This window comes from Clarias gariepinus, chromosome 22 (assembly GCF_024256425.1).
Source record: "Clarias gariepinus isolate MV-2021 ecotype Netherlands chromosome 22, CGAR_prim_01v2, whole genome shotgun sequence".
In the NCBI taxonomy this organism is placed as follows: domain Eukaryota; kingdom Metazoa; phylum Chordata; class Actinopteri; order Siluriformes; family Clariidae; genus Clarias; species Clarias gariepinus.
In genome coordinates this window covers 20,322,028-20,348,962 of record NC_071121.1, presented here as the reverse complement: position 1 = coordinate 20,348,962, position 26,935 = coordinate 20,322,028, and the positions used below count along the sequence as shown (strand labels likewise).

Sequence of the window (26,935 nt, the reverse complement as noted above, 5' to 3'; positions counted from 1 at the left end):
ACTACGAGCAAAAGAATTTGTGGTACCAGACTATGACTAAACATAGCCCCATGTACGTCTACTTCTTGCTGCTGGGAATGAAATTATGGATAATTGATTTAGACCATGCTTCTAAATATCAATATTGTTTATAGTTTTATACTCCCATTATGAATCGAGAAACACATGAGCTTTTATGTTTCCAAAACCACTGCTTCCGGGATTCACAATGATCTCTCATTTACAAAATTGTGAGACTGAGGAAATGGATAAGGCTTATTTACCTTTTATACAGAGGTAACTGTATCAACCTTGACCGTGCTAACCTCTTACTAAAAAAACATGATGTACCCAGTGGTCAAATGAAAGCAGTTAAGTGTCAGGCCTCATTTTTTGATTGTGGTGGCTGTGGTCTAGCACTGAAACCTGCTTACTTTAAGTCTCTCTCTCTCTCTCTCTCTCTCTCTCTGTAGTCCATCTGGATGCTGTGAGATATGTCATTAGCAGCTAGTTGCAAAGGGCATAAGAAATAAGGTTTTTGATCTCTCCCCAACCTCTGGTCTGGAAGTTATTGGGCAATAACTTTTGCCTCCCAGAAATCCCCCCAATCCCCTTCAGCATTACACTAATGGATTTCATCTGGTTTGTCTTATCTTTGTTCGAACACTGAAATGTGGCAAGCTATTCAGTACAAATCCACACCAAATATAATGTTCATTTTAGTTCATTTCTAAGTTGAATTTTTAGAATGCAGAAGACATTTTACTGGATGTTTAAATAAAGTAATGGGTCCCGATATCTTGGAGTGTCACAGCATGTCCTAGGAAAGGTCATATATCTGTGTGTGTGTGTGTCCATGCACAGTCTAGTAAATATACGAATATATCTATTTACTAGACACTAAGTTTTTCTTTTTGTGGTTGATTATTAAAATTTTGACTACTTTATCTTCAGCCTTGTTTCTAAATTATTTCAGTGTTTTATTTTAATTCAGCGTTAATATTTAAAAATATATATTTTTTTCTAGACAAAATGTACCGTATTAAAAACATATTATTTTTAAATGTCTGATTGAATAATGATTTTTTTACAGTAGCTTTAGACAAAATTAAGCTTTTTTTTCTAAACCAAATGTGGACTATTGTTTTTTAATTTCTGAACAAAATTCACTAACCTAAACAAATTTCAGACTAAAGACTAAATTCTATATAATTTATTTATTAAGTAATAAATACATTTTCTTAACTAAATTTAGTTTACATTTTTAAAACAAAATTCTGGAAACTTTTCAAAAATTTATTTTCTTTGTTTTAAACTAAATGTAGTTTTATTCCTGAATTCTTTTTTTTTCTTTAACTACATTTAAGTCTAAATTTTGTAAATGTATTTCTAAAAACGGAAAAAAGACTAAGAGCAGCCAAATCACAAATCAAGCAAAACATCAGGATTTACCAAAATCTGTTCACTTTACTGAATTACTGCTAAGTATTTAAAATACAGCTACTATATCTTTATAAGACTTCAGAGACAAATATTGTGACGCAACAGATACTTAAAATTTGAAATGCTAAATAGGTTTCTCCTTGTCTTTCTCTCTCACCTGTGCTAGGTGTCACTGGTGCAGTGGACTGAGAGTGTTGGACTGACTCTGGTGGGAAGAGATCAGTCCTCTATGCAGCTGAGGACCCCTAGTGGTCAAATCCTCAGTTTCACCATACTTCAGATTTTCCCTTTTACCTATGAGAGCAAGCGGATGGGAATCATAGTGCGTGTGAGTATTCACTATTACTGCTCCGATAGTTAATAGAAGTCACCAAGCAAAACTGGTGAATATTTTTCAAGATAGTCACTCACACCACAAACTTGTCTGCCATGTTTCTATTGGGAACTGAACGAAGAAGACATCCACACAGAGTTATTTGTTTTGGATGGGGTGATCTGAGAAAGCAGTTCCCCGCCACTGAACCTGATGACTAACTCTCTCCAGTGAAGAATGGCTCACTATTGTTGCTGGCTTGGAAGGCAGCCTATATTAGTGCATTTGAGGAAGCTCGAAATTAATGCCGGTTTCCTTTTGATATCCGTTCAAACACCTCCAAGGACTCTCGAGAATATATGAAATATATTTTTATAGTGTGGAGTGAAAAACAAGATGCACACATATGTAGTACCTATGCAGTAACATTATTATCATTATCATCCTTGTGGTTATAATATTCGTGAATGCAGCTGAAGGCTAAGCACTTGAAAACACCCAGCTAAGCATCTTTTGTAATGAGAACAGAAAATTGTGCTTTGTCAGTAGAGTTAAGAAAAATACAAGATTCAGCTGCTTCAGTGTTTTCATTTAAATTATATATCCTTTATCCTCTATGTGTATGTATGTGTGTATGTGTATAAAACAGATGAAATCTGCTTTAGACATTTAGGTAAACATTTGAGCACCACTTCTTATCAATTGTTCCAGGATGAGTCAACTGGAGAGATCACGTTTTATATGAAAGGAGCTGATGTTGTGATGTCTGGGATAGTACAATACAACGACTGGCTGGAAGAGGAGGTATCTTCAGTTTTTCTTGCTAGTACATAAGAAACATAATCAACTACAACATGGTGTAAAACAGCCTGAGGTGAAACAGTGTGACTCTTACCACCCTGTAGTTGATTGTACTCCTATAACAGCACATTATTCGGTGTTTTATTTCTTTTATATTGTTGTCCATTTTTACCTATTGCCGTTTCGGTTTATTTATTCACAGCATGTTGTATTTTCAGCCATTTATAGTTACATATAGTGTTTAAAATTTATAATTTTATAATCCTATAATTTTTTATATTAACTGACATAGGTCATTACACATACAGGTTCCACAAATTACACGTTAGTAAAGTAACTCTTCTTTTGTACAAGGGTACTACTCAACATCATCTCCATCACATGTCATGCAGTTGTGCCATTGTTGAACTCTGAGCTCTCGAATCCCCGTCTTCACACTTGATGGTCATCTACTGTGCTACAGAATGTTTAATCCAATGTTTTGGATAAGACATCCGTGACAAGAGCATTGTGCACATACAGTATGGATGAAAAAATTAAAAGAAGAGGAACCCAACATTAAAGACAAACCATGCATTGTAAGACCATCAACAGTGACAATACGGATTTTTAAAGAGGATTCCGGATTTGGGGTCAACGATGGCGCAAATGCATTGCTTGTGATAGAGACTACACTATGTGTCTAGTGTTTTTGACACATCTTTTATTTCCATGGTCCCTCCTAAGTAAATTATTTTCTACATTGTAAAACAATGCTGAAACCATCCAAAATATGTAATGATCTCCTTTGGACAGTTATTATTGAGATGTGTCTGCTGCTTATGCTTCGTAAAGCCTCCATAGCGCCTCTAATCTCTGGTGCTGTTAATTAATGATTTTTAAGTCTGGTAACCTAAAATGAACTTCTCCTCTGCAGCCGAGGTATGTCTCGGTCTTTCTTTCCTGGAATGTTCTTAAAGAGAGGCAGTTTCATCATGGTTGATGCTTGATGGGTTTTGTCAACGGGTGCAATGGGTTTTGAAATCTTCAGTATTGTTTTAGAATGTAGAAAAGAAACTTTAACACAAACAAAAAACAAATATTGAATTAGAATGTGTGTCCAATGGTTTGACTTACTGACACTCTATGTTCAGTATTACCTTTGTGTATAAGAGGTACTCTACTAAGGTAATTAAAAGGTTATTCCAACTTTTGCATTACTTCCGTATGGCCCTTATATCAAAAAACCTGCAGCGTAATGTTACTGAGAAACAAGGAAGCACAAAGTTCTGATAAATGTGGCAAAAAAAAACGTACCCACTGTCACAAATTTCTGACACTGGGGACTCCTTCCTTCAATGGCAATTAAAAGAAATTACATGAAGCTGTTCCAAATTTGTTTGTTTCTTAAATAACAGCGCATTTTCTTTTTAAAATTGCCCATATCTGTTATTACGAGTCCCTGTGAATGAGTTGCTATAGAAATTATGGTGTGTTAGACCCTGTAATTTGAGCTCTAGACTGTCAGAGCTGTGCTGTTTAGGAATTTCACAGTTCTTTTGGACTGTAGTGTTAAATTCTTTTTGTCCTGCAGTGTGGGAACATGGCCCGTGAGGGGCTGCGAGTCCTCGTGGTGGCTAAGAAATCTTTGACAGAGGAGCAGTATCAGGATTTTGAGGTGAGCTAATAGTAATGCATCTTTTTACAAATAATAGCTTGTGACTGTAGACTAAAATAGTCCACAGTACAAAGAAATCTCATTCAGATTTAGCAAAGCAGTATAAAAAAACAACAGGAGTTCTCAGACTGTTGAAGCTCGACATGGTTGACGGGCATTGATTTGACATTCAAATAACACACACCTCAGCGGACCTTATTGTTTATTTTCAGAACAACCCATACAGAAACATTTCAATGATATCAATGGAGATATTATGCTCGCAATTTAAGCGCTACTTACTAGAGCAGGAGTTATGGGTGCAATAACATTGACCACCTATGGAAACGTGAACTGATATCTGAGCTCTGAACCTGTTACTCAAATTTTCTGTCTGTTTTTTTCTTAGTATGATTTAGCCAAGCCAAAATATCCAGGTGCAGATTCAACTTTAGATATCTGTGAAAGTTGCTGAGGAACCATACAACATCAATAACAGTTTCAAAACAAGAGACGCAGCAACAAGTTTTCCATAGGGATTGCCCCAAAATGTCACAGTTTTGGTTGCCCAGCTTCTACACACATACACACACGCACACACACACACATGCAGAGACACCCGCCCACACACACAAGACTCTCTAACCCCCTTTCTAACTTTCTAGTGCATAATTGTGTGTGAGCTGGTGGGCGGCGATGACTCAGTGTGTGTGTGACTCACCAAGTGAGAGTGTGTTCCTGTGTGACTCACGCACACATTGTGTTGCCTTTATCTCATACACTGGTTAAGGGCTACACCCTCCATGCTGCAATTTGGCATTTGGCAGCCACGTATTATGGCACTGGACATTGCTTGATTTATAGGATCTTTCGTGGGCTGAGTTGAAGTGTGTAGCCAACATCAAAACAAACAGTCTGATCATTCCCAGCGTTGTGGAATTGCTTATTTATAGCTATAGATTCTTGTAGATTTCTAACACTTGGCCAGCATTAAGTCAGTAGATAATTATATAATAATAAATGTTTAGCATTGTAAGGTATCATAGAGCAATGCCCTGTTGAGTAGGTGTGTTATTCCATCCATCCATCCATCTAGGAACCTCTGTACTTCAATCAGGGACTAAAGGTGTTGTATTCCTTCATAAAATATTATTGTGGAGTTTCTTTAATAATGTTCACATCCTAAATCACATGGAATTTCGGCTTCTGAGTTTATAAGTAAGTTTATGAAAAGTATTGATTTTCTTAAGTAATGTCTGTAATATAAATTATTTGAATGCATAGGTGACACACTATCCATCACCATTTGTTGTCCATCTTCCATCGCTGGCACAATTTTTTTATGCCACAATAATGCCATAATGGAAGATTTTCTATGATGCCGCTGTGATTAGCTACCTTGTGGAACTTATTCTCCTCAATAGTGAGCATGACTGCTATATTCTGTAGTTAATGTATAACTTATGAATCTAAGGTTGTGAAGAACTAGGTTAAAGAGTCATTTTTTAATACAGTACTGTGGATTTGCACTTTCATTGCCTCTGTGCAAAGCTTTAAAGACACATAAGGATAGTTTTTTTTTGTCTTTTGGCTTCTGGCATCATCATTGTCAGCCATCATCTTTACTTTTCAAACTTTTCCTCTATTTGCAACTCCTCCCAAACCATTCATGGGAATCTTACCAATCTTGCACTAAGAAAACACAGATATGCAATTTTTTAACAGTTGCACATTAATTGTGCAGGGAACACAGTTTTTCCTAGATAGACTCATTCATTTTTTAAGCATCAGTTGAACACTCCAGATCACCCTGTACATTATTTCGCATAATGTTCGAGGTCAGCTTTTGTGTTTTTGTCACATAGACATGTCAGAAGGTTTTTTTTCTTGTAGGCACGCTATGTCCAAGCCAAGCTGAGCGTCCACGACCGATCACTTAAAGTGGCCACGGTCCTCGAGAGTCTGGAGATGGAGATGGAGCTGCTGTGTCTGACTGGGGTGGAGGACCAGCTACAGGCTGATGTGAGGCCAACGCTGGAGATCCTGCGCAATGCTGGCATTAAAGTGAGACTAATCATTAGACACTTTTTTTTATTTAGTGCAAGGTGTACAGTCAGAATTAATAAATAACTCATATAATAATTTTTAAGTCAGACTAAAATATAAGGCATGTTAAATAGCTTATTAATAAAAATTTAATAGTTATTTTAGCGTTATATTCTTTTTACAAAAGTGTTGCAAATTTCACATTTTTTTCTAAAACACAATAATAATCAGTAATTGGTTATTCATAAATAATTAATCATAACCAGACACACGTTTCGGCCTCGGCTTTTATTTAAACAGTTAGTGCGGCAGGACAGTGTGTTTTTTTACACTGACTTTTTTGTGGAGACCCACCACAGTATGATCATTTATAGTCATGTACAATTTATCAATTTTTTTAAATATTTAAACTGGGTAAAATGTGCACTGAAATCTACATTGATTCGATCAGCCCCTCTCTTTCCCTGTCTCTCTTATAAACTTATAAACATACAGACGTACACATCACCTGTGCACATGAAACGCTTGTGAAACACTCATGAACATGCAACAGTTCATGGTGTTGAATGGTTGGTTTCCTGAAAGTGTTTTAGAAAAATAAAGATTGTGGAAGGGGAAGCAGATTGTAAGCAGGCAGACTCAAGACTTTAAAATAAGCTCTTAGCAACGATGTAAGTAGCATGTCAAGTAAGGAAAGCTAAGCTTAAATTAGGTTATGTCCAGGTTACCACTCACAAGCCTTATGATACATTTTTAATCAGGTAATTAATTATGATGGCAATTAAGCGTTAAATAATTAATCGACATCTAGATTGTAGTAGTGCATTTTTTTTCTGCAGATTTACTCATGAATATACTATATGTTCAGAAGTGGTAGGTAACTAGGTAAATTTACTTTGTTACTGTACTTAAGTACGTATTTCCTGTACCTACTGTACTTTACTTGAGTAATTTTATTAGCGAATAATTTTTGCTTGTACTCCACTACATTTTACAACAAATATATTTGCTTTGTACTTCACTACATTCTGCATGGCATTGCGTTACATAAATGCAGTGGTGTGTAGCAGGCGAAGCAGAAATATCACCACCTGCTGACTATTAAGCAAATTGCATTTCCTTATGTATTAGGTGTTTCCAATTGGAAGGGGAGACGATCGCGTCGAAACAGCACATTTACAGTTGGGAAGGAAGTAGAGAGGGATCGAGAGACAGACAGACAGAGAGAGAGAGAGAGAGAGAGAGAGATTCTTTATCTATGCTTTAAAGGCTACTGTGAGTTAAAGCAAACTTAGTACATTAGATATTTAAGTCAGTTTGAAGGTTAGTGGACTTTTACTTAAATAGATGGAGGACTTTTACTTTTACTTAAAAAATATTTCACCCAGGATATCTTATTTATGTACTTTGCCCACCTCTTTGTATGCCAAGACCACTCATCTCTTATCCATGAATTCAGGCCAAATTATGTTTTTATTGTTTTTTAATATTATACTTGTTTAAGTACAGCCAATATTTCTGTAGATTGATTGTACAAAGGATTCCTCTTAGTGTCCATGATTATTATAAAATAAATTACAGGATACAGAACTGTAAAAGTTAACCAAAGCAAACAGTTGAGAACAGTGTTTGGCATTGGTGTTAAAGGTGCATTAGGGAGGATTTGTCAGGATTAAGTCGCTTACAGGTAAATAGGTGGGGTCGAATAAGATTCAAATAATTTTTCCCATACATATACACAAAGCTCCAAACCCAGAGTTAGCATGCTGCCTAGATAGTCAGTCTCACAGCGTTTAATGAGAATAGTCAGTGAGTGCCTTCGCTCCCCTGTTTTACTTGCATCTACGTGATACATTAACAATTGAATGCTTTATACTTTAGAATTTACCTACGTGATCAGAAGAAGGGTCTTTAATTCTGTATCGGACTTCATCCCTTTATTATATTTCATCCATTTGTTTTTTCTCCCTCAAAGCGAAGCATACACAGTCTTTACTGGCTGTGCTGGCTGGTTAGGACCATGTTTTTTTAAGACGTAAAATGAAGGGACATTAAGGACTGACTATAACAAGAGGCCCATTAAAACACAACGAATAGGCAGACATGACCCACAGCTAATATGCTGAAGCCGTGGCATAAGGCATTATTCTTTAGCATGTTCTACATATTTTTTGCAGGTTTTTTGTAGTAGTCAGAAAATATTGTGTCTTTAATATACCGAACTGCTTGATGTCTGATTAAAGGCAGTGAGATGTGTCAAAAGGCTGAGTGCACAACTAAAAAGTGTAGGGATAATGGTCAAGCATTCTACTTGAGATGATGTTTGGTGAAGAAGCAGATTTTGATGGGATAATGCGTGTAATTGGCTGGAAGATACATGAACAGAAAATTATGCTAATGGAGTTCTTTGAGTTTCTCTTCAAGTATAGGTAATTTTAAAGCTGGTGCAGTCAGTGTATTTGCATCTACACCTTTTAATATTGAAACAGTTTCTTCTTCTTTTTTTTTTTAAACAAAATATGGGTTTCTCAGAAACTTTCCATTATTTAGTAGGTAATTGAAGAGAAAAATAATAACGTTTCAGAAGTTAAAGAGGTCCTATTATGCTTTTTCAAATATATTCGCCTAAACGAGTTGTTGACAAATCTAATTTTTCTCTGTTACGAATCCACGTCACTCCATAACATATTTGCATAATGTCCGCCCACGCTCTACGTCATGAACAACTTGTCTGCCATCTTACAATAAACGTTACCACACTCTTGTTAATGTTACAGAGGATTCATCCGGGATCGCTTAAACACTTTGTAATATAAAAAAAAAACTATAAAAAACGAGAGCACACAAAATCCTTTTTAACTGTTTATTCTCCACCATTCACCATTCAAAACTGAACCCTAACATGCCCCATCTTCTACGGCAAGCCCCGAGGGGAAAAACAAACTCGCGAAGTGCGCATGCCCCATGCAAAGATTTTTTAACCGGATTATCTTCGACTGGACATATTCCCCAGACTTCTCACCCTCTGTCATTGGCCTCCCGGACCCCGGTAAGACTGAACCATACTCGGTATACTCGGATAACATACAATAAGCACGGACTTCGCACATTTTCCATTCACTCGCATTCACGCACACATACAAATACCGTTTATTATATATAGTCTGTAAATATTGTTTATATCTTTGTTTGGTTGTGGTGCACCTTTTTCGTTTACTTTATTTAGTTTTGTATAATACACATTTGCTTTATCTACTTGTTTGTGTTTGTCCTTTTTGCCCACCGGCCTTTTAACGCAACACCGACACAAAGATAAAAGACCTTTCAAATTTTTGTAGCCACAGTTAATATAAAATTAGCTTGTCGTTACACGGTAAAACCGACGCCATCTTTTCTACAGTATGTATTGACGGGTCTCCAGAGCTGTCGTTCAATTATGGTAATAGGCGTTTCGTTTTCCGACACACACTCTAGCGGTAGACCAATTATAAAGGGCCGAGCCATCTGACCAATCACAGCAGTGAGGGCTCACGGAAAGGACTGAATCTTTAAAGTGCTTCACATGAGTCGTTTACAAATCATTTAGAAATGGGGTAAAATTAAATCTATTTTTGGAGAAAACTAAAGTGTTTTTTGACCTTGCATACATGTAAACCTGTTTTAAGGAACTCATTAAGCAATATTAACAACCTTTAAAATTGCATAATAGGGGCACTTTAAGTATATACAAAATATATACTCTACACTGATATTTCTAACGTTATATCTCTTTAAGTTTGCAATATGCTGCTTGTACCTTTGATGCAACAGGAACTTATGTATATTATAGTCTTTTTTTCCCAGTGTAATAATCAATTGTTGCTGTTTTAAAAGGTATGGATGCTGACTGGAGACAAACTGGAGACAGCCACTTGCACAGCTAAGAATGCACACCTGGTGACTCGTAATCAGGACATTCACGTCTTTAGACCTGTAAGTGTTTTTCTTATTTAGATCACTGCATCTTTATCTTTATCACTCCATTTATTATTATTATCCACATTATCTTTCATTTAAAGTGATTGCCTTAAAAACTGGTGGTAATACTGCATTAATTTTAAAATATTATAACAAATCACATTTGAGTCCTGATGCCAGTTGAGTTAAATCACTCTGCTTTCAAGTGCAAGAGGTATGGCATTTATCTCTCCCCTGTTTGTCAGAATGACACTAGGTAATCATAGACATCTGTGAGATCATGAATGCAGCATTGGAAAGATAATGTCTCCTCCTTACTCTCTCCACACATACCAGTGTCTCCTCCATGTGCATTGTTTTAGGAAGATGCACTGGTATATATGAAAGCATGTGGAATCCTTCACCAGATGGCAGCTGTAGTTCTATAGGGCATAGCTAGTAAAATGTAGTAGTGTGATGTAGATTATTATATTTGAACTGTGAAGATTACTTTCAATCTTTTTATCCAGACTTGTGTTTCATCACCGTTCCCACCAATGGGGATTAGAAGGGGAAATCTTCAGGAAGACCTAAAGAATCACCTTAGTTACTCATAAACGTAAAGTATCTGGTTTACAGTCCTTGGCAAGGCTGTTCAGTCCATGACCTCCAAACATCCCATTATAGTTAAGCAGTTTAGATATTCCCTCAGGGGAGTCAAACAGAGGTCTAGGTCTTTTTCTGTACCTGCACAAGTGCGTATGTCTATGGTTGTGTATTTAGGCGTGTGTGTATGTGTTCCCTGTGGATGGCTGCCAAAGCGGAGAAAGCCTCAGCCCTTAGGTTAAGGCAGTGCTGTCGTTACCCGCAAACAAAGACAATGTCTGGCACAGCATTAAAAACAATCACACCACCCCCGGAGGGCTGGGGCAGCCGAAAGGCCCTGCATCTGGAGCAACTTCCTCTTTAGATACAAATGAAATCTGGATATGGGTCTAAATTTGAGTTGAATGGATGACCACTGTGTATACGTTCTTTGACTAGAAAACATCCTCTACTGAACAAGACCTACAAATTGATTGATGTGCATGAGTCATAGTTGGATTTGTGGTCAGTTTGATTTTTAGCTGTGGTACTGAATATACATATGCCCTCTATATTTTTGAAAGGTTAACGTCAGGCAAATTATTCCTTTGTGTTAGTGGAGGTGATTTTATTTCCCTCCTTTATGAATTTGTCCCTCTGACTGATACATCTGTAATGGAATCAACCTTAGGCCTATCTGTTAAGTTTCATCTAAGAAGCCGAGAGCCTCATTTCCTTTATGAAACTCTCTTCCCTATGAGAGCAGCAGGCAGACATGTGACATGTGACAGTTAATCGGTTGGTTTGGGTCATGGGCTAAAAGAGAGCTGACAGTTGAAGTCAGCAGCTGTATTCTCTTACTTTTGGTGTGGTTAAGCTCTTTAGTTTATTCTGGGTTAGATTGCTATCATTGTGTGCATGCTTAAATGGGAGCCAATGTGCATGTAATAGACAGCTGACACTGTAGTTTTCTTTGTGTTTGCAGGTGACCACACGTAGTGAAGCCCACCTCGAGCTCAACGCTTTCAGGAGGAAGCACGACTGCGCTCTGGTAATATCAGGAGACTCTCTTGAGGTAAACCTCATGCACAGCCAGTCATAATTGATACTGCTTAAAATTGTAGTGCTATGTAGAACATTTTTTATTAATGAAAAAGAAGAGGCATGCTCTTGTAGAAAAAATAATTAACGATGGCATGGTTACTCACTTAAAATAAAACTATAATCATCATCATACAATCATCTTTAAATGTTTTATTCTTCTTATACCACTTATGTTATTTTTCTGCGGACATGTAAGACAGATCATACATTTCACCATTTATAGTTCTAAGTTTTAGAACAATTAGTGTGACAAGTTCCTTCTTATTAAGTAAAACTGACCCAATAGCTCTGGATCCACCCATTTTTATAACGGGATACAAATTTTCTTTACAACATAGATACTGTATTGCTATATGCGATATAATTACACCAAGCAGCCCCATAACATTATGACTATCCACCTAATATTAAGTAGGTCCCCCTTTTGCTGCCAAAGCACCCCCGACCCATTGAGCCAAGGACTCCACTAGACCTCTGAAGGTATGAAGTGTATAATTATAATTTTGGAATAATACTGCTTTTAGACAAAATGGAGTCCAGTATAGCATGCAATAAACATATATTTAGGAAGAAGACACACATTTATCTATACACACTTGTGTATATATAGTGATTTATTTGCTACATTGTACAACGGGGGTTCTACACTTTAGTTAAAACCGGGGATTTCAAAACTATGAAATAACACACATGGAATTAGGTAATTATGTAACAACAACAACGGTCCATTGTTATTTTAAGACATGGAGGGTTAGCCTTTCTGGAATAGTTCTTGCAAGAACAGTATTGTCAAGTGCATTTGCAAAACCCATCAAGCACCATGATAAAACTGGCTCTCATAAAGACTATTCTTTACAATGTAGAAAGAAATACAAATCAGGAACGACCATGGAGTTAGAAAGTGATACCAAACTTTTAAGCGGTAGTGTATATATTTAAGTAAATGAATGAATAAATCAATAAATTTAAATACATTTTCTATAAAGATGCCTACAAAATCACCCCAAATTTTCTAGTATTATTAAATATTTAGTTTTTGAGCAATTCAAGGCACCTTATAAAAATTTTAGTATTTCTACATAACGCAAGAAAAAAAAATTGCAATGCCAGTTTCTTTCCAATATCGTGCAGCCCTAGTTCTTGCCACCAGGTCGTCAGTGGCTGTTGCAAGGTAGGGCGCCATGAATCGGCTTTATTTTCGGATAATTTATCCCAAAGATGCTCAATGGGATTGTGATCTGGAGAATTTGGAGGCCAAGTCAACCCTTCAAACTCATGGTGTTCCTCAAACCTCGTTCCTCGTTTTTGCAGTGTGGCAGGGTGCATTATCTTTCTAAAAGCCCACAGCCGTCAAGCAGTACTGTTTCCATGAAGGGGTGAGCAACAATATTTAGCCAGATGGTACATGTCAAATTAACATCCAAATAAATGCCAGTCCCCAAAGCTTCCCAGCAGAACATTGGCCAAAACATCACGCTGTCTCTGCCTGCTTGCCTTAGTGCATCCTGGTGCCACCCCCCATCTTATCAACTTGATGCCAAAGAAAACATGATTCATCAGATCATGCCACCTTTTTCCATTGCCCTGTGGTCTGATGTAGATGGGCTTCCTAACCAATCTGTGGCTATACTGCCCAATACACAACAAAGTATGAGGCACTGTGTGTTCTGAATCCTTTCCATTGGAACCAGTATTTTATGTTTTCAGCTGAGCTACAGTAGCTTTTCTACTGGATTGGACTACACAGACCAGCCTTCGTTCCCACACACATCAATGACTCTGTCGCCTGTTTTGAACTAGTTTCCTTCCTTGGACCACTTTTGGTAGCTCCTGACCACTGCAGACCAATACCACCTCACATGAACTGGAATTTTGGAGTTGCTCTGACCCAGTTGTCTAGCCTTCACAATTTGGCTCTTGCCAAAGTCAGTCAAATCCTTAAGATTGTCAATTTTTTTTTGCTTCCAACACGTCAACTTTAGAGACAAAAAATTAAAATGTTGTGTAACGTAATATATTTTTCACTGAACTCACATTCAGGTTCTATTGTAATGAGATAATCCATGTTGTTATTTATTCACTTAACTTGTCATTGGTCATGATGTTAAGTCTAATTGGTGTATGCATTTTATATATTTTATGCATTTTGTACAGATTATACATGCAAAGTATGCATTATATACATTTGGACACATGTGTGGATTTATTTTTACATTTTAGAACAATACTAGGAAATAGCACATATGGCATTAGCTAATTAAGTAACAACAACAAAAAGTCAATACACAACAAAAATTTTAATATACGAAGGCCAGCTGTTATAGCTGGAATAGTTCTTGCAAGAACAGTATTGTCAATTGCATTGGCAAAAATGATGAAAACTGACAATCCCAGAAAAGCAAGACCAAAACTACCTCAGAAATCATCAATTTACAGCACCTCAGATTAGAGCTGTTATGAAGGCTTTACATAGCAGACACATCTCAATATTAAGTGTTCAAGTGAGATTATTGCATATTTAGCATAGTCTTCATCATTGTTTTTAAATGTACTGTAGGAAGAAATTAAAATCAGGATGTATTCCATCACACATACACAGTATGTATTTTTGGTGAATGTATAAATATATTTGTTTATGGATTACGATCCATGTGTAACGTTTTCAGTAAGGAAGACATTAAACAGATTGTTCCCACAGGTATGCCTGAAGTATTACGAGTATGAGTTTATGGAACTGGCGTGCCAGTGTCCGGCTGTGGTGTGTTGCCGCTGTGCTCCAACGCAGAAAGCTCAGATCGTTCGACTGCTACAGGAGCGCACAGGCAAACTCACGTGTGCTGTAGGTTAGTATGTTGTAGTTTACTGTCACATAGAGCATAGTTACCTATTATAGAGTTTTGGCACTTAATGATATTTAGTTTAGCAGACATTTTGTGTAAACCTGTCAAATGAGTCACACAACAAGACCAGGGAGAGTCTTATTAAAATTCCATTTAATGTCTACTTCATTAGTAAACTAGCGAAGTACCCGTTGTTAACAGGAACGTAGTTTATAGAAATAGTTAAAAGGTTAAAGCTAAAAATAAGCTGATCAGCTTTAATGTAATCAGAGATATTATTTTCATAATTTCATATTATTTCATGTTGAAGTCCTGATTTCTGCCTGTCTTTCTGTACAGCAGCACTCTCTACCTAACTAATTAATAAAAAGAAACTAGAAATTTTGTAAGGTTGAGTATTTTACATCTTGTTTACACTAGTTTTACCTCTTTAGTCATCAGCCAAATACACTACCTATTTGGTAAGCGAAGAGTGAATCACAGATTCACTTATACCACTTCAGCGCTGTTATTTCAGCTGAAAAAAATATTACCTAATCCAGTAATATATTTAGTTTAGATTTTCTAATTAGTATCTCCTGGTGCAAGTGTTTGTTTACATTGAGCAAGTGCAGGTTTAACTTCCGACAGATCTCCAAGCACTGCAAAAGTTTTGTTAAATTCCGTCCAGTGGTCAATTTAAGACGCGCCCACAGTTTGATGCATGCATAGTATACTGTCAAAACGTGCAGTTTATAATTTGGCACTCCTTATACCTTTCCTTCTACTCAAAATTTGATTTCATTTATGGTGCAGGTTTAACTTCAGGCCAATACCCAAGGACTGGCAAAGTTTCATTAAATTCTGTCCAGCCAGTTTTGCATGATGCTGTGGTAAAATCTGGCTGGACAGACATACAGATATACGGACTATAATTTTCTGAGACTGATCTCAGGTCCTCTATTGTATAAAACAGAAAGATATAATTAAAAGAGCAAGTACTGACCAATGTACAGACAAAACCTTTCTTTTATTTATGTAAAAGATAACTCGCTGTGTTAGAGCACATAAATTATTCAACTTACTGTAGATGAGCTAGGCAAAGCAGACCTGGCACAAAGCACATACAGGACATGGAGCAGATACCAAAACTATGTTCATTTAATAAAGTAAATTCCATAAAGATTTTCATAAAGACCCTTAAAGAGCACAGACAGAAACAGATTGGATAACACGAACATTATAGATGTTCTTTACCTTAATTTTTTATTTTGATCTGTTATCACCTGAAACAGTGATATATTATTCTTAGGAGTCTTACAGCAGGATTGGTCAAAGTAGCTGTGATTGTCACTTAGCCAACCCTGCCATCTCTCTCTTTGTTTCTCAGGGGATGGAGGAAATGATGTCAGCATGATCCAGGAAGCTGACTGTGGTGTGGGAGTGGACGGCAAAGTAAGAGCCACTGTGTGCCTGCAATTCCAAACTTTTTGTTGCAAATATCTGCAACAATCTCTCTGTGTGTGTCTACCTCATCATTATTACATACTCTTCACACTCACATGTCTGGACAATAGTTTTCCACGCTACATGTCTAATTTATGGAAGTTCTGTGCAAGTAAAAGCCACAAAACTGTGTAAATGTTTGTGACCCACATCTGGTTATATTTGTCAGTCATTGTGATTTGTCTGTCATCGAGGATATAGACGGTCTGGGATCGTTGAAACATCACTCCCCTTGTAGGTGGTGGAGAGTTTCAAATGTGCTTTTTTCGTTTTATGATATTGAGTCTACAGGAACTTCAAACACTGCAAAGACAGAACTGGCCCAAGCCGAAAGTTGTGGTGGGCCAAGCGCTCTTTCCAAACTCTGAAAATGAGACATTATGAGTTGGTTAACTGATATTGACTCACCCATGACTAACATAGAACAACCCAGATTAAATTGACGTGGTTTATGTGGGATTGTATTTTCCCCTCCTGAAACACTGTAGTTCTCCAGGCCATATGATTTCAGTAACTTTAGAATATTTATTCATGTTATATTGCATTTCTACATATGGATGGCATGTGTTTTTTTTTTTTATTCTTCTAAAAGATTAAATGCAAGCTTAAATGTTGTGTGTTTATGTTGTCAGGAGGGAAAGCAGGCCTCACTCGCTGCTGATTTTTCAGTGACTCAGTTTAAGCATTTGGGCAGACTGCTCATGGTGCATGGCCGGAACAGCTACAAGAGATCCGCTGCCCTCAGTCAGTTTGTCATTCACAGGAGCCTCTGTATCAGTACCATGCAGGTAGCGTTTGTGTCTATCTGTATATGTGAAAAAGAATGTAAACTGCTCCCTATGTTAATGAACAGGTCTGTGTTTTCAGGTTTTACTTTCCAGTTTGTGATACAGTTAAGGAAACTAATCTTGAACCCCAAAATAATCTTTCTACACACCCAAGCACTGGCACGGATCATGCCGTGACTCAGATGTTAATGAGGATCGGTATTAATGAGCAGCATATGCTTCCAAAATGTTCAACAGTAGTTTGTTGAAAAAACATTGCGACACAGTGAATAAATTGTAAGGTTACTTGTCTTACTCATACTGCTAAAAGCAAAAAGGCTTGCTGCTGTGTCCTGAGACACAGCAAAGACATTTGGATATGGTAAATGCATTTCCATGATTCTGCTGGGAACATTATAGTCACTTTACTGGTTGCAGCTTATATCCTTTTGACATTGATGATAATCCTGAATCTGTATAATCAGCAAATAAAGATTTTGAATTGATATTCCATAATGTTTCTGACTGACAGGTGTTTTTCCTGTTTGCTAGTTTACATGTGATGTACAAGACAAACAAAAAAGAAAATCCATGGTAGTCTGTAGAACTTCAGAGTCACACACTCAGACTTTCAAATTCTCATTAACCTGAGTGACCCAGAGGCTTTATGGTCCTTCACTTAATCATATATCTATTTTTAAATACCTTAACTTTTTTAAATTTTGACTTGACACAGCTGTTTAATTTGGACATAATGAAACTTATGGTCATGTATCAAGTTCATCACAAGGGTCCATTCGTGGAATAGCCTAGTCACTTACTTGGACAAGCTTCAGTATTGTTACTGTGAAATGAAATTGGCATTCGATCAGCTGTGATGGGTGAGAGATCCCACTTTGTCCTAATTCCAGCTTGCAGTGCATTTGCTACTGCTGCTAAGTCTATAAAGCCACAGTCCTCCATTAGGTTTTGATTCTCATAATCGTTTGATGGTGGGCCACCAGAATTTAGGGTTAGACTGTGAGACAAGCAGCTGGACCTAAATCAGAGTCTGTTTCTGTATGTGATCCAGATATGTTAAGCTTCTTTAAGCTCTTCTCTCCATTGCTGTATTTGGCTCATGCTTACTACTGACTTTTTTTTTACTCTGCATTCCAACCCAGTAAAAGAGCTCTCCACAAAAGTTTGGCCATATCGTACATTTTTCAGCATTCTTTCTCAAGTCTTCATTATGATGAAAATGAAAATTTTCAAGTAAAAGTAAACATCTTTACCCAGTCAATGATGACAGCAGCACTGTTATCTGACAGCATGGCTTAGTGGTTAGCATCATTGCCTCACACTTCAAGGGTGGGGGTTCGAATCTCACCTCCGCTCTGTATGTGTGTGGAGTTCGCATGTTCTCCTCATGCTTGGTGGGTTTCCTCTAGAAGTACAAGTCACCTTCCCAGTCACATGGCTTACATGCTGATTGGAATTTCCAAGTTGTCTGTACCCAGGGATGTGTTGGCACCCTATTTCAGGGTATACGCTGCCTTGTGCACCAGGTTTCCCGGGATAGGCCCTAGGTCCCCATGACTTTACACAGGATGGATCTGTTGTTTTTCGCCCATGACTCACTTTCAGGACATCTTATGAATCATTATGATTAATTTGGTGTACAGCGTCTTTAAAGGTTATGAAGGAAATGGTTATGATGAACTACAGCAAAAAAATTAAAATGGAGTAGACTGCTAGGCCACCTGGGTCCTCACTTACAGGATTATAGTCACTAGACAATTACTTTGTTTTGTTCTTGGTACCTGTTAAAAAACAAGCACACAGGAAAACTCCACAGATTGAAAGAAAACCAGACTTGGCGATCAACATTTTGTATTACTATCTTGAAATTACTACCTAGAACTCTCCCAGCCTCAACAATATTAAGTGGGCAAAGTTGTGGAAACATGTTTTTAAACTTTATTCTCCAAGTGAGAGATTATACATGTTAATATGGTGGTGGGGAATGGATAGCCTATATGAGTAAGAGTTGAAAATGGCTTGAACTAAGTATCTCAGTTATAATGCACAGTAGTAAATTTTTGCTTGGATCTTCCTTAGGCTGTCTTCTCCTCAGTTTTCTACTTTGCATCAGTTCCTCTCTACCAAGGATTTCTCATCATCGGGTGAGTGGCATACTCGCACAGCTGTGGTGACTCATCGCACTCAGTGAAATCTCACTGGCATTTCAATAATGCATTGCATACTGCTGTGACATTTGATTTGAGCTGCCGTATTGTTACAGTGAATAAAGTTCGAACAGTGCTGACTGCATAAAAGTTGACGATCGCCAATAGCTCCTTTGTAATGCTAGAAGTTGAGCTGAGATATTCATTTCATACTTAGGCCAAAGTTTTGTGTACTGTGTATCAGCGTTTCTAAGGCAGTGTGTGCTTGAAAAAAAATTGACCCATAGTTTTATAGCTGTGAGTCAAGGCTAATGTACCATCTCCCTGTTTCTATTGTTACCATAATTTGTCACAGCAGGAATGACGAGTTGCAAACAGAAATGTATATGTGAATAACAACTTGTCAGTGGTCTTCATGCTGTAAGACTAATTTGCTGACAAATTACATCATTATACTAATAGTTACAAATATTAACTTTAAAGCCACTGTTTCTTTTGCTCTCATGCACTGCTCCATTTTGACATGTATAATTGAATTTGCCAGGTACAAATCAATGTATCTTAGCATGAAATTGATGATTGTCCTGATCCTGGTGATTCGATGGGAAATTTTTGTTCCTCATGCTTATTTTGCATGGGTTGATTTGCAAGGATATAGCTTTGTTAGCTTTGAATCCTAACATTTTCATCCATTCTTTTGAATCAAGTCAATTTTTTTTTTTCATTTATATACGCTTTTAACAATGGTCAAGTCCTGAACAAAGTTTTGGAAAACTATCAGTCGAGGTTTGATGAAACAAAATATCCCAACCCATCTGTGAACATCCATGAACTTTGAGCACTATTAAATCTATTATTAAAAGAATATGGACCAACTGCAATTCTGCTTAGAAGAGGTTTTACATTAAAACCAATTGACAGTGTAAAGAGTACATTAGTAAGAAACAAAAAAGCCAAGGGTCACATCTCTGAAGAAGCTGGAGAGATTTGCGGCTTAGATGGGTGAAGCTCTTTAGAGGATAGCAATAGACCACAAAACTCCTGAAAGCTGGGCTTTCTGGAATAATGGTGGGGAAAAAGTCTTTTTGGAGTTTAACAAAAGACATGATCAGAGACTCCGCAAACATGAGAAAAAAATTTTCTGTTCTGATAAGACCAACTTTTTGGCCTTGGCACAAAGTTTCGTATTTGGCAGAAACTCAACACTGGCTCATAACCCTGGTAACATGGGTAGCATCATGTTGTAGGGTTGATTTTCACTATAATTGAAGTGTAAACCTGCCAAAAAAACCTCGTCCCAGGCTGCAAGAGACCTGATATTGGTGCAGAGGTTCACCTTCCAGCGGTAGAAAGATCCTAAGCATACCGCCACAGCTACATTGGCAAGATTCAAAACCAAGAACCTGAATCTGTTAGCCAGACCTCAATCTGATTGAGAATCTGTGGTAAGACTTGAAAATTACAGTTCACCAACAGTCTCTGTCAAATTTGTCAGTGTTTGAGCAATTTTTCCAAGTAGAATGGCCAAAAACATTAGGATCCAGATGTGCAAAACTGATAGAGACAAATCCCACAAGAGTTGCAGCTATAATTGCAGCCTGAGAAGGTTCTACCAAGTATTGACCCATCTGCTGTACAGTGCCTAGACTTACGCAAGGCAATGTTGTTTAGCAGATTTATGAAACACATGGCTATTAATTCATAACATGTGTTTATTCCGCATTCTGTAGCTACTCGACGATCTACACCATGTTCCCTGTCTTCTCTCTGGTTTTGGATAAGGATGTCAAATCTGAAGTTGCCATGCTTTATCCTGAACTTTATAAGGATTTACTGAAGGTATTTGACTTTCTTTGTCCATATCACCTTTGTCCAAGCTATTATTATGACTCTGCTTAACATCCTTCTTATTTCAGGGTCGACCACTTTCCTACAAAACATTCCTTATATGGGTTTTGATAAGCATCTACCAAGGTAAGCTGATTTAAAGGTTCATTTATTCATTGTATTGCAGTGTGAAATGTTTTACGTGCATCTGACTAGCAAACCTCACCAAATAAAAAAGCACTGGGTGTTCTAAATTGAGCAAACAATTTATTTCTACCTCTAAATGAAGCATGACTTGGAAAGGCAGTGCAGAGATTTGCTAAGAAAACAGAGAAACTCCAAGCTGAGACAATGTGACAGGATTTAGAAACTCATACAGTCGATGTTGTTTTACTTAAACAAAACTCACCCACATGTTTCCCCTGGTTAGCTTGAATAGTTTATTTGTGTCTATTTAGTGTTTATGTTAAATAACCCAGGGTGGTTTTCCACTTTTGCCTTTTGTGTTCTTTCGAGGCGTGTAACATGGCAAGTGAAGTACTCCACCCAAACCTCACCTCCCCAGCTTACTACTGTTTCTTTTAATTGTTTGGTGTCTGTTTCTGGATGTTTTTTCAGCTTCTATAAAAAAAAAATAAAAAAAATTGTTATGTCAGGTAGATTTTCACTTTTTAAGGTATTCCCCCATGAGAGGATTGCCTTCTGGATAATCCTCTTTTCAATAGTGTTTCACTTAGTATACAGTTAAATACTGTTACACTTGACTGTTACACTTGATTTTTTTGGGCCATCACAAACATGGATAATGTCTCTCGTCCTGTTTCGGCAAGACAATAAAACACTGATTCTGAAACATGCAGCCTTCTTTTTAATAAAATCCACTATATGGCCAAAAGTTTGTGGACATCTGACCATCACACTCATATGTGCTTACTGAACATCCCGTTTGTCCCTTAGTTCCACTGAAGGGATATTGTGGGATTATAAGTGTTAATCATTAATTCATCAATTAACAAAATAGAAAGTATTCTCAGAAGAGAAATTCAAATCAAATCAGTCATTGCTGTGACCACCCTTTGCCTGTTTTACATCTGAAATGCTGGCCTTCTATAATTGCCCAAACAAGTGGAAATCATTTGGAGCGATGACAGGACTGTACGGGGATGTGGCTAGCCGAGTTCCTGTAATGTGCAACTAGTGTTGTGAATGATTCTGTCCACAGTTCATACAGGCAGGTTTGTCTATTTTGCAAGTGGCTGACAAGTATTCATCGATTTTTAAGGATCATGCATTCATAAGAATAGGCTCTGCCACTTCAGCCAGAATTGTTATTTATACCTTGAATAAAATAATTGAATGGTTGCACCATTCATGTTTTACTGTAGAGTCTCAACGTGCTGTACTTGCAGTCTTCTGTATAAATCAATGAGTTTTTTGCCTTCATCTAAGAAAAAGTTTATCAAGTCTCAGTTTGGTTTGATCACCGCTCATATTTTGGTGTACCTAATAATCTAGCAGCTGTATATATATTTACAGTGTAATTCTTATGTATATCTTCAACCATACAACAACCTAGTGAATTAGTTGTTACATCAACATGATGCCCTGACTAAGAGCTGAGATATTTTTTTTATTATTTAGCACCATGTGACCATTTACATTTTTAGAATTTAACAGTGTGTGATATAAATAAATGTCTGATATAATAATATGGAAAAGTTGTGTGTATGTAGGTTCTGTTAGAAATGGGTTTTATTTGGTCTATTTGTTCTCTACAGGGAGCATCATCATGTACGGCGCTCTACTGCTCTTTGAGTCGGAGTTTGTGCACATCGTGGCAATTTCATTCACCTCACTCATCTTGACTGAGCTACTCATGGTTGCACTTACGGTGCAGACGTGGCACTGGCTCATGATTGTGGCTGAGCTGCTGAGTCTGGCGTGCTACATCGCTTCACTCGTCTTCTTACATGAGTTTATCGGTAAGAATTAATCTACAAAAACACATATATACCGTACAAAAATACTTTTGCAATTGTAATATAATTTAATTAATCATTTAAAGTGAACCAATATTACTTTGTGGAATCAAGTAAAAAACAACCTATTGTGCAATAACATACGAATGTTTATACCCTTCAAAATGTTATGCCAATTTGTGAAAATTTAATTCTAGTATCGGTCAAGGTCTCGTAGCAATTTTCCATCATGACATCCTTTTGCTCGTAAAATCGTTCTGACGTCAAAACGATTTAAATCAGGTGAAAGAATGCGGCCACATTCCTCCTCACTGTTTCCTCTCTATCCCGGCCAAGAGTTCACCGGAAATGGCTTTTTCCTAATGGTTTTACTTTTTTCCAAAGTTTATGCTTTTCGCACTGCCCACCCAGACTATGACCAGCGCAGTGAACGCCATACTGAAGGAAATACCACTCGCCTCTGCTCGTTTCCTGCTAGATCACGACTGTGTCCAAGGTCTGTGTGTTTATCACACAACCTATGTAAAAGGTTTTTTGTGACTAAAAGTACCGGTGTTATCCCCAAGAAGTTGTTTTCTCCCAGATTTCCTTTGTTACAGGTACATTATTTGTTTTTTAAATGGCATTTTATTGATAATTTAGTGATTTTGTCTGTGGTTATCAAACTGGATATTAACATCCAGGGTTAATCCTTATGTTTATATATAGAAAGTCAGAGACACAATCTTTATGCCACATAATCCATGATGCAATAAAACATATTACGTTTTATTTTTACATCTTTGTCCTGTGCATTGAATTGTTGCCATGTGAAAAAGTTCATGGCAAGCTATAACTTCTATAGGATACATTTAGATTTTTGTCTCATCACTCCAAATTCAAGAAGTTTTGCAGTTTCTGTGGAGGCCATTTGTTGGCATGTTGCAAGCAGATTGTTTCGTGCTGTGGGCACGAAAATGCCCCCCCCCCTGCCGACTCTACCATGCAGCCGATTTTTGTTTGTATCTATTTACTGCACATTCTTAAACAGCCATACCACTTTTCAGAGAAGACCATGTGTTATGCTGCTTGTGGATTTTCTATTGCCTGTAACCTATTTAAGCATATATAGACGTTGTTATTTAAACAACAGAGTGCTGTTGTGATGAATATCAGTACTGCTGCGATGCGGTCCTAGGCATGAGGGTGCAGCCCTGAACTGTACTGTAATGTCTGTTTTTAAATTAAATTAATTATTCAGCATGTTTTTTAATTGCCCTTCCTCTCTTTCACCCACAGATGTCTATTTCATCACCACTCTATCGTTCGTTTGGAAGGTGACCGTCATCACGCTGGTCAGTTGCTTGCCCCTCTACATCCTGAAATACCTGCGCAGGCGCTTCTCGCCTCCCAGCTACTCCAAGCTGACCTCCTGATCAGCAAAAACTCAGAACAGAAAGACGTGTTACTGGGGTGTGTTTATTTATCTGGTTTTTTTTTTCTGTGTGTGTGTGGGTGACTCACGCAGTTTGCACAGGCTTTGTTTCACTACACGCAGCAAGAATGTCAAGGACCATTCTCAATGGTTATGTCTGAAACCTACCGCATGATTCCATAAAAATCTTCTCATTTGTAAAATTTGTAGTCCCACAAAGCTATGCAGCTTCTAGAGGGCCATCAGAGCTGAATCACAAGGGTACTTTTATGCTTGATTGCTCGAGTGAGTCAATAGTGAGGGCTAAACTGTGGAGCTGTGGTGTGTGCACCGGAGCTTTTGAGAAGCCTGAGAGAAAATCATTTCAAATTCCTTTATTTTGCAAAAAAAGTTAGAGAAAGGGAAAGAGAAAGGGATTTGTGTGGGTAAAGAATTTATATGAAAATGTATTTGTTTCGTTTAAAAGTTTAAGATTTAACTCGATCATTTCAAAAGTATTACTGTGGAAGGTATTTCTGAAATTGAATTCAAACCCAAAATGGGTCTTAGGATAATCTTGTGTGTGTGTGTGTGTCGCTGTGTTGATGCAGATTTTGAATTCATATTTGTCACTGAGCCCCTCTAGCATAGTTGTGCTGTTTTTTTTTTTTTTAGCATGTTGTTTTGTCTCAGACGGCGGTGTTGGTTTGGGCGTAAGGTTACTGAATACCAGTGTGTTGTGTCTAAAGACCACGGTGAGTGTAACACCACAAACAAAATGCTATTTTAGCTTACAGCTCCCTTTTCTGGTCCCTCTGGCCATGTCCACTCTCGCGGTGACCTCTGGTTTCCCTCACTCGTTGCATGAATGAGTAGATTTCAGGCAGAACACTAACCACTTTTTCCCCTGACGGACACTTTTACTGCTCCCAGTCTATGTCTTTATAGAACATATCACTCAGACTCATAGGGCCAAATCACTTTTGCACGTCTGCATTTCACATGGTTCTATCATATCAGGTTTGTTAATGAGCTAAAATGATCTAACGCGTGCACTCCATATCGATTAACTGTATGTCAGTGTGTGGATTAGTTTAAATGTCATTGTTTGTAAGCTACAATAGTGACAGTCTGCCATTTGTGCCACTTCGACTATGTGCCATAGTGACCACTTTTGTTGCTTTCAGGGGTGCCAACATTTACGGTTTAGCTAAAGCATTTTATGATTTTTGCTCTGTAGTATGCAGATACACGAACACATAACTCAGACCTCCATCTAGGAAAACAACAAAGAAAGTGGCAAGTGAAAGTAGGAAAGATAGAAAGGTCTGGTCAACACTGACTACAGCAGGTGACATTGAATAAACAATGATCTGGAGAATTTGGAGCCCAAATCAACAACCGTGAAATCTTTCTTTGGTAACAACCAGCTGTGTGTGGCTTATAATCACCATCATGGCCAGATTTTTTTTTCAGCAATTTGTGCTACTTTCTGTGGGATCAGACTGTCCAGCGGTCCCCATGGGCATAAAAGGAGGCTTGGTTGCAGATGATCCATGACACCAATTTACTGGTATATAATTGATAATTAATGCTATTGAGTTCACCTGGCGGTGGTATAGCCTACATGTTGGCTGATCGGTATATATGCCAGTACTTCCATTAGGTTTGTCAATTCATGGACATATTAGCTTGTTAAATCTTTAACACTGACTATTAAGTTTATTGATATAATATAATTGCTAATAAAAGCTGAATATGGAGCCATCCATGGACATGAAGTGAATTTCTAAGCCTTTAAAACATTAGATTTTTCTCTTTTCCTGCAATTTTTTTCCCTCACAATGTTGGCACCTCTGCATGCAAAATGCTCCCTGTCTTATAATCACTTTAAAGGTTTGTCCTCCTGGTGCAATAAATTATATTCAAGAAGGGAGTATCTAAAAAATTGCATACCAAATCATGTTCTCTCAAAAATCCTGTGCAAGAAAAAAACATATATTGCAGTAAATAATTACTAAATGAATGAGAATTCAAACGGCATATTTTGCTAGGTATGGGAGCAAGGACCTATTTGTCACAAGTTCATCAACTTTATACTACTAATAAGTTTGAAATCTAGACTAAAATAAAATGCTGTGTATTTCATGTGATTTCTGTTGCTGGTATTGTTATTTGTTTTGTAAATGGCCGGACTACTTTTTACTAGGCAATGCATTGTGAATTGCTGTGTTGTAAATAACTAAAAAAATTTGATTTTATTTATTAACATTTCTTATTTAAGTTGGAATTTGCACAATGATAAATGCAGAACAAAAAGGGACAAAATAACTGAGTCTCAGTGTTGAAATAAAGATGGAGTTTTCTTATCATGGATGGAGTCTGAAGTGTGATTTTAATGTTTTGAATTTCAGGAATCAAAAAACAATGATTATAAGTTTTGCTTAAAATTATATTTTTATGAATATATATCTTTATAAATTTCTCTCTCTCTCTCTCTCTCTCTCTCTCTCTCTCTCTCTCTCACTCTCTCTCTCTCTTCACCAAGAGAGTTCACAAGGAGAGAAAGTCTCAAAAGCAATTAATTTATAGACACGTCAGGATCTCGATTATGTAATGTCAAATGTAACATA

General features: G+C 37.3%; 1 protein-coding gene across 1 annotated transcript in view; it reads left to right on the top strand.

Moving 5' to 3' along the window:
* The window catches only part of LOC128510185 (probable phospholipid-transporting ATPase IIA), a 45,201-nt gene extending 18,525 nt beyond the window's left edge, over nucleotides 1–26,676 (top strand). The window contains exons 15-28 of the mRNA XM_053482279.1: nucleotides 1,589–1,750; nucleotides 2,447–2,539; nucleotides 4,110–4,193; nucleotides 6,066–6,236; nucleotides 10,092–10,190; nucleotides 11,725–11,814; nucleotides 14,542–14,686; nucleotides 16,053–16,117; nucleotides 16,801–16,956; nucleotides 19,036–19,100; nucleotides 20,834–20,942; nucleotides 21,020–21,077; nucleotides 22,709–22,912; nucleotides 24,188–26,676. Coding sequence (XP_053338254.1) covers nucleotides 1,589–1,750; nucleotides 2,447–2,539; nucleotides 4,110–4,193; nucleotides 6,066–6,236; nucleotides 10,092–10,190; nucleotides 11,725–11,814; nucleotides 14,542–14,686; nucleotides 16,053–16,117; nucleotides 16,801–16,956; nucleotides 19,036–19,100; nucleotides 20,834–20,942; nucleotides 21,020–21,077; nucleotides 22,709–22,912; nucleotides 24,188–24,324 — 1,638 coding nt within the window. The 3' untranslated portion in view covers nucleotides 24,325–26,676. The remainder of the gene's footprint in view (nucleotides 1–1,588; nucleotides 1,751–2,446; nucleotides 2,540–4,109; nucleotides 4,194–6,065; nucleotides 6,237–10,091; nucleotides 10,191–11,724; nucleotides 11,815–14,541; nucleotides 14,687–16,052; nucleotides 16,118–16,800; nucleotides 16,957–19,035; nucleotides 19,101–20,833; nucleotides 20,943–21,019; nucleotides 21,078–22,708; nucleotides 22,913–24,187) is intronic.
* The last annotated feature ends 259 nt before the right edge of the window (nucleotides 26,677–26,935 follow it).